Source organism: Jatropha curcas, chromosome 11, assembly GCF_041381405.1.
Source record: "Jatropha curcas cultivar XTBG-Jc1 chromosome 11, XTBG_Jcur_1.0, whole genome shotgun sequence".
Classification (NCBI taxonomy): Eukaryota; Viridiplantae; Streptophyta; class Magnoliopsida; order Malpighiales; family Euphorbiaceae; genus Jatropha; species Jatropha curcas.
The window spans coordinates 23,696,396-23,706,160 of NC_143161.1; the positions used below are offsets into that span (position 1 = coordinate 23,696,396).

Genomic DNA, 9,765 nt, shown 5'->3' on the forward strand with positions numbered 1-9,765 from the left:
AGCTCGGGGATTAGCGGAGCTATTATTGATTAAGAAGTTACTAACTGAGATTGGATTTCCACCTCAGAGTACGTGTCAGCTTAGGTGTGATAACCAAGCTGCAATTAGCATCTCAAAAAATCCAGTGTAACATGACAGGACAAAGCATATTGAAGTGGACCGGCACTTCATTAAAGAGAAATTAGAAGGAGGGATCATCAATCTACCATATGTTCGATCTAAGGATCAGCTGGCAGATATTCTGACCAAGGCAGTGACAGCGCGAGTCTTCCATAAAACATTGTGCAAGTTGGGTGTTGAAGATCCCACGACCCAACTTGAGGGGGAGTGTTAGAAGAATAAATTGTACAATCATTTCCTAAATTAGACGATACAGGATCCGTAGGATCAATCCTTGTACAGTAAAAGGAAAGGATTGACCATCTTAATGGTAGGATCAATCATTTTCTAAATTAGACGATACAGGATCCCTAGAATTATGTTAAATTGTCTATAAATTGTCTATAAGACAAGAGTTGTACATAGAAAAAATTATAATGAGAATTGAAACCTCTTCTTCAAACCTAAAACTCTAAATCTAAGAGATTAAACCTAATTTTAAAACTAAACGCATTCCTAAATGTAATAGATAATTGAATTCAAATATTTCGATCCCTTCTTTAGTCATGGTTATATCATTCTAATTCATATATCATGTCACTATAATTACATGATAATAATAAAATAAATAAGAATACTAAGGCATTAAATTAGTGGTAAATGCATATATAACCTGGTGATAAATGCATATTGCCTCTCTCCCATAGTCAAAAGAAATATAAAATTAAAAATAAACAAAAATAGCACATTATTGATGAAAATACATAAACTAGTAGAAATTATAATTGCCGATTTGATTACTTTCCGTAATTAATAAATATAAACAAATTATAATTTATGTATTAATTAGATTCAATTAATTTATTACCATTATTGAGGTAACTGAAATTAAAAATGGAAAAATTCAAAAAAAAAAACCAAAATCAAATTTTTTTCCGTTCAAAAAAAAAAATTTCATCATTCACTTGTAAGTGAAAACTCCTATTAAAAAGTTTTAAACATGAAGGGTTGAAGCGAAGAGATGCATACTTACAACCAAATCACTATCTTAAAATTCTTCCTTTGGCTACTCGCATTTCATTATTCAGATGCAAAATATATCAGAAATAATTGAGTGGATACAAGTAAGAGCTCTAAGTTTCATTGCCTTATTTTCTTCATAAGTCTTAATTTGAGCAAGTGTAGGATTAACACTTAGGATCTGTTTGGTAAAATTAGTTATTTTAAAAACTGTTAGTTGTTTTATTAGCTGTTAGTTGTTGACTGAGTATTCCGTAAAAATAGCTATTTAATTAGTTGGTATAACTTAAAATCACAAAAAATGAAATTAGTTGTTTAATTAGCTTAATTTAGAAGTGAAAACAATGGGTATTATTGTCAATAAAATTTAATTAAAATATAAATGCTAAACACTAAATGTTTCGTAAAAAGCTCACTTAACCTCTAAAAGTTATTATAAAAGCTATCTTACCAAATGGTACAATTAATAGAAATAAAGTTACTGAACACTATAATTAATAAAAATATAATTTTGACTTGATCAAAATACTAAAAACTAGTTAAAAAGTTATTACAGAGGAGTTAGATTATCAATTGCTTCTACGACTTATCATAGATTTAAGGGTTTTGAGACATGATTTTATTTTGATGGATCACGTGTGATAATTATATTTTTACATGAAAATTCTGATGACATGGCCGTTAACTCAACAAAATGGGCCCACACCACAAGTGCTAAATCAAAATTAATTATTTAATACAACAAATGGAAAAAAAGAATTAACAAGCAAATTTGAAGGAAAAAGAAAAATACCAAACTCCAAACTACATTAACTCAAGCAGATATGTAAGAAGTTTGATAAAATAATTCAGTTCTAATGATAATTAAGGTCAAAACTTCATTTTGCTCCTTTAACACTTGATTCAACCGATAACACAGATTAGAAGAAGGAAACAAATAAAATGCACTTGTTTGTAAGGAAATGCTTAGCTTCGGTATAGATTCTAAAAATTAGAGAAGCACAATACCAAATTCAAAAAGATTCAAACAAAAACAATATCAAATTCAAATTGCATAACTAGACTATGTTTGGTTGGATGTAATACAATGAAAAATAGAATAGAATGGAATGGAATGTAATTTAGATTCAATTATTATGTTTATTAATATAATTGATAAAATTTATGGAATGCAATCACCATTCCATTTTTATGTTTGTTTGTAAATATGTAATGTAATGTAATTAAAACACTACCACCACCAATCACACCGCTGTCACCTCCACTCCTTTATCACCACCAATCACACCACCATCACCGCTCCACCACTACCACCACCACCACTACCTCAACATCATTCCACCACCACCACCACATCATTATTAATATAAAAAAATATATGAACTAAAAACTATTCATTATATTAAGCTATTAAAGATTATTTAGATTTATAAATTTATTTGAACTAAAAAAAATTAAAAGAAGGTAAGCCGAAAAAAAAATGTAATTTAGGGATGATCATTCGGCCAATTCAGTCAATTTAAGTAAAATTTTTAACCAAAATAAAATAATCAAATTTTTTTTACTTAACCAAATTTAACCGAATTAATTTTTTAACTAAACTTCCGAACCATTTTGGCCGAATTAATTTTGATTCTTAACCGAACCGAAGTTAAAGAAACTAAAAAATTAATTAAATGACTAAATTTAACTGAAAGTTATGATTAACCGACTTTAACCGAAATAAAAATTAACCAAAATTATTAATTACTACTTAATCAAAATAAAAACTAAAATATTTTTAATTTTATTATCTATTTAATCAAAACGACATAGTTTTGAGAGTCAATTAATTTGATTAATTTGGTTAAATTAATTGTTAACTGATCACTGAGATTTTAATTTTCTTTAATCGAACTTTTAACCGGACATTTATTCAACGAACAAATTCGGTCGAATCAACCGAATTAATCGAATTGGCCGAATTGAATGCTCACCCCTAATGTAATATAACAAAATAAAAGTTAATTAAATCATTTGAAATTAACTTTTTTCATATATTTTCATTGAACAAATTAAATTACAATATAAAATTATTTGTATTTTGATATTTTTAGTGATTTTTCATTCCTTTTGTTCCATTTCTATTATAAAATAAAATAATAAATAGAGTTTTTATTATGTGGTGGCGGTGGTGGTAGAGTGGTGATTATGGTGGCCGTGGTAGAGTGATTGAGGTGGTGGTGGCAGCAATGCAAAATGATGGTTGTGGTGGTGATAATGGTGGTAGAATGCTGGTGATTGAGGTGGAGGGGTGGAGCAGTGGTGATGGTGGTAGAGCGACAATGGTGGTAATTGAGGTGGTGGTGATGTGGTAGAGCAGTGGTGGTGGTAGTTGAGACGAAGGCGATAGAGCAGTGGTGATGGTGGTGGAGCGATGGTGAGGTGGTGGTGATAGTGGTGATGTGGTTGAGCAGCGATGGTGGTGGGAGTGGTGGTGGTTGAGGTAGAGCAATGGTGGTTATGGTGGTGGAGGAGCGGTAATGGTGGTGGTGGTTGAGGTGGTGATGAGGGTGGTGGAGTAGTGGCGTGATGGTGGTGGTGGTGGTGGTAGTAGTTGAGGTGGTGATAGTGGTGGTGGTGGTGGTTGAGGTGGTGGTGCAGTGGTGGTGGTTGAGGTGGTGGAGCGGTGGTGGTGGTGGTAGTTGAGGTGGTGGAGCGGTGGTGGTGATGGTAGTTGAGGTGGTGGTAATTGTGGCACAGTGGTGGTGGTGGAGTAGTGGTGATTATGGCGGTGGAGATGATGGTAGGTGTGGTGGAGTAGTGGTTAAGCAGTGGTGGTAATGGTGGTGCTGTGAGAGTGGTTGAGGTGGTGGAACAGTGGTGGTGGTTGTGGTAGTGAGGTGGTAGTATTAAATAGCCTTGAATGGTAAAGTTTCATTGGGGTAACTTGATGTAATTGGTATTAGATGTGCTTGATGTAATGGACAATACATGTATTTTTTAATGTAATGAATATTACATCAAATTAAGTAATGAAGATTACACATGTAATCTCAATTACATTACATTATTCAAAAAAAGTGTAACCAAACAATGTAATCAGTCATGTAATGTAATCCCCATTCCATTACATGGCTCATTACATGATACCAAATATGGCCTAAAGAATTAGAGAAGCATAAATTTGAAGAATTACAAAAGCATAAACTCAATCTAAAGTATCTAAATAAAGAAATCCGTAAAAAAACTAATCAAATACTCACATTGTTTACAAATCTAATGTCAAATGTAAACTATTTACTAATTTAATACTTGTCCTGCTATAAAGAGAGAATGTTGCACAAAAACGACCAACTCAATTGGTAGTGTAAATACAATAGAAAAAGTATCTCGTATTGACAAACAGACAGCAAAAATTAATTTGATGAATTGATGGTTTCAATAAAATAAAAAAAATTTAACCTGTGAAATGATCTTTTTACTAACACAATAATTCATTTAGTGGTTTTAATGCAAATATATTATGTGATCACGAGACAGTCAGCAAAAATACACGAGACAATAGTATTTTTTTTTAAGAGTCCACTAAGTTAACTAATAATTTCAATAGAAAAATATTTATTATATCAAAGTATTTTTTTTCATTGAAACATGCACACATCTAATAATTTTGATTCATAAATATTTTAAGTTAAGTAATAAAGTCATAAGCGTTTTAAATAGTTGTAAATTACCAAGAGTAATAAAGTGTTTCAAATTGAATTTGTATTATATTAAAAATGTCTTAATAACTAATACATGACACGGGTTTCGATGTACTGCATCTTCTCTAATGCTTTGATATTTTTCTCCATACTCAATATTTATATCGACACTCATTCGACGAGTTTGAATCATATTCACAGATGGTTGTTGTAGGCTGAAAAAATTAGATAAGTCTGTTTAATCAGGTGCTATCATCATCTCAAAGAAATCATTAACTGTATGTCTTTTGGTTTAATTTATACTTCAACTAGAATAATTAGAACCGAAACAAAAACCTAAATCAGATATCTTGACCCCACCAATTGATATCAATTCTATCAAAATTCAATTGATTGACACTTTGTTTTTTGAAATCCATTAGAAAATGAGAACCAGCTATCATATTCCGTCCGGTTTGATTCCAATCAATTTCAAAAATTCTTGATTAGTGATTTCAATTTTGTGTTAAAGTGAATTTCACATATTTTAATCTTAGAAATTTGGCAACTAAATAACAGTTAAATGATGAGTTTTATCAAAATACAAAATGGTATTCTCTCCATAAAAACAGTTCCAAGCTACTTGTAGTTTAAGCTTTTAGGAAAGGTATATATATTTTGCCCCCTGAATTTGACTCGGAACACAAGTACAAAAATCGTATATTTAAGTTTTTTGGTTAAAAAACTCCGTAAGTTGTAAAAAGAGGCTCAAATAACCCAAAGCTCCTTATAGCTTGCTTATCTTTGCGAGGGAAAATTACACAAATTTTACTATCGATTGAAATTCCAACTATAGCAGCAAAAACAGTTATTATTCAAACAGAGTAGAACAAAAAGAAATTTATAACCAACTTACAGAGCCTCAAACCGATCAGCAAGCGAAAAAAAAAAAAAAGGTATTTTAATTAAACATTCAATTGATTTTCCAAAAAATATGTTAATTAGAAAATTCAAATTAAAAAGAAAATGACGATGAACCTGAAAACGAAGATCGTACCAGAAGGAGAGAGAATAACAACGTTAATCATGTAGGAGAACTGGGAGTGGGTGTATCCTGTGATTTTCGGCTCAGGGCTAAACAGAGATTTCCAGCGAAATTAAACATCGAGTGATGATTTTTGGTGAGGTTTTCGCCGGATTTGACTGATACATTGAGAAAACAGAGAGAGGGATATTCACATAAGGTCAAAACAAGAGTATCAAGACTCTTGGTCAGACTGATACATTGTGACTCTTGGTCAGACTTTGGCTTGACTTGAGAAGTCGCTGAGGTCAAAACAAGAGTATCAAGACCGATGCCTTCTTGCTTCATCACTCGCGTTTTTCTGCAGTTTTCGACTTTGTTATGATTAGGGATTTCTTTTGCAGGGCTTTATGTTCTTCGATATGAAATTGGATATTTCAATCAGTTCATCTACTGTCTCTCTCTTTCCTGATTTAAAATGGATTTAAATAAATAAAGAAAAACTAATTTTATGTTAACATACGGAGTTTTTCGGCCAAAAGCCTTAAAAATGAGCTTTTTGTACTTTTCACTTCTCAGGATCAAAATCAACCTTTTTCGTAGCTTTTACAGTGTGCTGTCTTGCTGTGTCCATTATATTGCCTTATTGAACCCAAATAAATCAGTTACTGCATGTACTTGAATAGTTTTTCCTCGTACGACCAAACAATGAGAAGAAGATGTCAAAATGGAAGTTTTGACAATTCAGAACGAAAATATGTTCTTTATTTCCCTTCTATCACAAATCAGAATCATAGAAAGTTGGAAGAATCAAATGAACTGTTATCACATTGCCAAACAATTACTCCAATGAGCAATCGTTCAATGACAATAAAGGACTTTGAGATAAGCAACATGATAACGAAGGTGAAGATTCACCAGAATACCTTGCCCGGTAACTGCTACCTGATAAAAATCAATCACCCCAAACTAGATCTTGTGACCTCATATGCCAAGAAGCATGCCGCATTTGCCGGAACACTTCGGGCCATGGCTGGACCAAAACCTTTATACAAGCCTTTCACACCCTCTGAGGCTAGGATCTTTCTGAAAGCATTAATGGAGCCGCTGAACTTAGGATTTCTGTAATCATCTACTTGAAGTACACTCTTGACGACATCAGTAGGGTATACCATTGCCCAAAAGGATGCCCCAGCCAGTCCTCCAGCTACCATTAAAGATCCTCTTCCCAACTGAGAAGTATCCTGGCCTCCGGCAAGGTATTGCTTCAGCAATTCATAGACACCAAACATTGCAGCATTCCCAGGAACCTCACGTCCCAAAGTAGGGACCAGGCCCTTGAATAGACCTCTCATACCACCTTCTGATTTGAGAACATGCCTTGCTACATCCATTGGCCCTCCATATTTCACTGCCACAGCAGCCGAGCCAGAACCTCCTAATGCACTTTGTGCTTGCAACCTGTTCTCAACATGAAAACAAAATGGTTCAGAAACTTCTTCTTCCAAAACGAAAAGGAAGGATAAATAGAGGATTTAGAACCCCATCACCAAGAATCTTCTGGAAATTGAATATTAATCAGCATAATCTCCAGAATATTGCAAAAAGTAAAATGCAAACCTAGTTATTTAACGAATACCAAAAGATAGTCATTCTGTGAGATAAACATGGCCCAAAGGTTCAGGAGAAAAACAAAGAGCAAAATGAAAGGGAAGTGTTCCGCTAAAGTAAAGGAAAATGTTTACACTATCAATGGGATTCCAGGAAAATTAATGAGCAAAGGCAGTGAAATAAAGAAAATGATGCTTGATAAAATGGTCAAAACCAAAATTTCCTCTTTACTTTGCCCCAGGGACTGTTCACAACACTGACCTGCACTTGATCAATTCAGTGGGGCAAGCAAGAAAAGAAACAGCAAGTCCGGCTCCAGCCCCACAAATAACCTGCTGGCTAACTGAAAGTGGGGCACCAGGTTGAGATCTCAACAATGCCTCCATTTGTCCCCTTACTGTGAAAAGGACAGCATTGAAGGCCGCCACAGTAGCAAGTGGAGCTCCCATACCTTTGTATAAACCCCTTGGGCCTTCTGCAGCCAGAGTCTGCCTGACAGCATCCATCGCACCTGCATATTTGGGAGGCTGGCCAGGCAATGGAACAGGCTGGCTTTGGAGCTTGACCTTGATGGTGTCAAAGGGATGTCCACATATCAACTGTGCAGCTCCCCCAACAGTACCAGCAGTTAAATCCTTTGCTACATCCCCCATCTGCAAGATAACTGAAAGGTATGAAAAAAAGTATTAGATTCATAATGTTGGATACTTCAAATGTTGTTCATTTTTCTCTTTAAAATAGTAAAAATTTAGAAAAACATGGCATTCTAGGAGCAGTTAAAATTAATAGTTGTTGGCAAGACAGAAGACATTCAAAACTCCAAATAACAAGAGCATCCTTTTTTTTTTTATCAGATAACAAGAGCATCCTTGCATGTATCCATAAACAATTTTCTCAGCAATTTTGAAAATCCTGGACTCGCTCTGCGTTTCTTAGAACTACAACTGAATCAATCAGCTCATTAAAAGGTGAAAAAGAACAGCAATAGCCTCTTACCTTCTGGCTCTAGATTACATCTTATGCTATTCTAACAACGATTCTCTATGGATTTTCCAAGTATATTCAAAGGTTAAGGTGAACTATGAATACAATTGAAAAGCCTAAAACTATTGTTGGCATTATGCATACTCCAATGTCAAAAGCTACAAATTTTGACTAATAATCTAAATAAGTTAAATTTAGGTTCATACATATGGAGTATAATTCAAACAATAAAGTTAAACATATAAGAAACAACCCTGCGGGAGAAAAAGGAATCAACAGACAAAAGGAAAGTAAAACGAAAGCCCAATTAGAAATCAATAGATAAACTGCTAGAACCATTTTTTACAAAGGAAAAATGAAACGCAAATTAGCTATGCAGTGATTTCTATCACTCAAAAACTTGATTCTTCAAAAAAAAAAAAAAAAAAAAAGGTGAGAAGATCATCGCGTAATACATTTCACAAAATCAAAACTCACCCACCCAAATGAACAGGCGCACAAGGAATTAACAGAAAAAAAGAAATCACTACACTATGAACATATATTTAACAATCTTACTTAAAGATTGATGATTTCAGCAAAAATCAGAAAGAGGAAGACCAAAGCAATCCAACAAATTCAGCCACACCCAAATGATTAAATCTGAAAAAGCAAAGCCAAATATTAGATCTAACCATAGCTTGTAAGTGATAATAAAAAAATTGATTGTGGGTATTACTAGACTACCATTAATAGAATGAGTGCGAACTTGCCATGAAAAGCTGCCGAAGATATGGGTTGAAAAAAAGGGAGAAAGAGAAAAAAAGGAGTTGTTTGGTGAGGTGGTCTGCGATAGGAAGTTTAAGGCGACAAAGAATCTTGAAATTAAAGACGAAAAATGGATCGAATCTTGGAGATTTTGCGAGCCACAAGAGAGTGATCGGGTGTGGACAAAAGCGACCCAATGCACTTCGTGAGCGTGGATTCCACACCAAGAAACGGAAAGGGAGAGATGAGTGGTTGTTTCAGATATGGACACTGATATCCTATGGCATTTAATAAGGTCGGAATTGGAAGAAACCGAAGAATATTTTTCCGTTGTTGTAGTTACATCTGTTAGGCGTCTATAATCCCAACTAGTTCTAATGTTGCTCCACTCCCAAAATATATTTTGGGCGTAACACTGCCAAAATTTGTATTTTGGCCCTAATAGAACTTTTTTGTTATTTTCTTCTTTTGTTGATTAGAGGGATGGAATTGAGATGGATATTTTAAAATAGTCGTTCCGCTCCCATCCATTTAATGTAGGTACAGATAATTATAAATGAATTTTAAACGGATAAAAATAGTGAAATTACTATCAGCAACGGATATGAGTAGGGT

At 33.8% G+C, this 9,765-nt stretch overlaps 1 protein-coding gene across 4 annotated transcripts; it reads right to left on the reverse strand.

Annotated features, from left to right (window-relative positions):
- Nucleotides 1–6,551: 6,551 nt before the first annotated feature.
- BOU (Mitochondrial substrate carrier family protein) lies at nt 6,552–9,519 on the reverse strand. Of its 4 annotated transcripts, none has more exons than XM_089716631.1 (4): nt 9,156–9,519; nt 8,962–9,045; nt 7,681–8,072; nt 6,552–7,269 (listed from the first exon to the last, which is right to left on the reverse strand). In XM_089716631.1, exons 3-4 carry the CDS (start codon nt 8,070–8,072, stop codon nt 6,768–6,770), a joined length of 894 nt encoding a protein of 297 aa, XP_089572757.1. In that variant the 5' UTR covers nt 8,962–9,045; nt 9,156–9,519; the 3' UTR covers nt 6,552–6,767. The 4 variants fall into 4 exon arrangements, with proteins under 4 accessions (XP_089572757.1, XP_020536279.1, XP_012076241.1 ...); XM_020680620.3 differs by having other exon boundaries at nt 9,130–9,519; XM_012220851.4 differs by having other exon boundaries at nt 7,681–8,083; nt 9,156–9,518.
- Nucleotides 9,520–9,765: the final 246 nt, after the last annotated feature.

Bases quoted from the DNA above. Each gene is read 5' to 3' on its own strand.
- BOU (XM_089716631.1), bottom strand. From the start codon at position 8,072: ATGGGGGATGTAGCAAAGGATTTAACTGCTGGTACTGTTGGGGGAGCT. The intron at 7,270-7,680 runs GTCAGTGTTGTG...TGTTGAGAACAG, and splicing joins ACTGAATTGATCAAGTGCAG to GTTGCAAGCACAAAGTGCAT.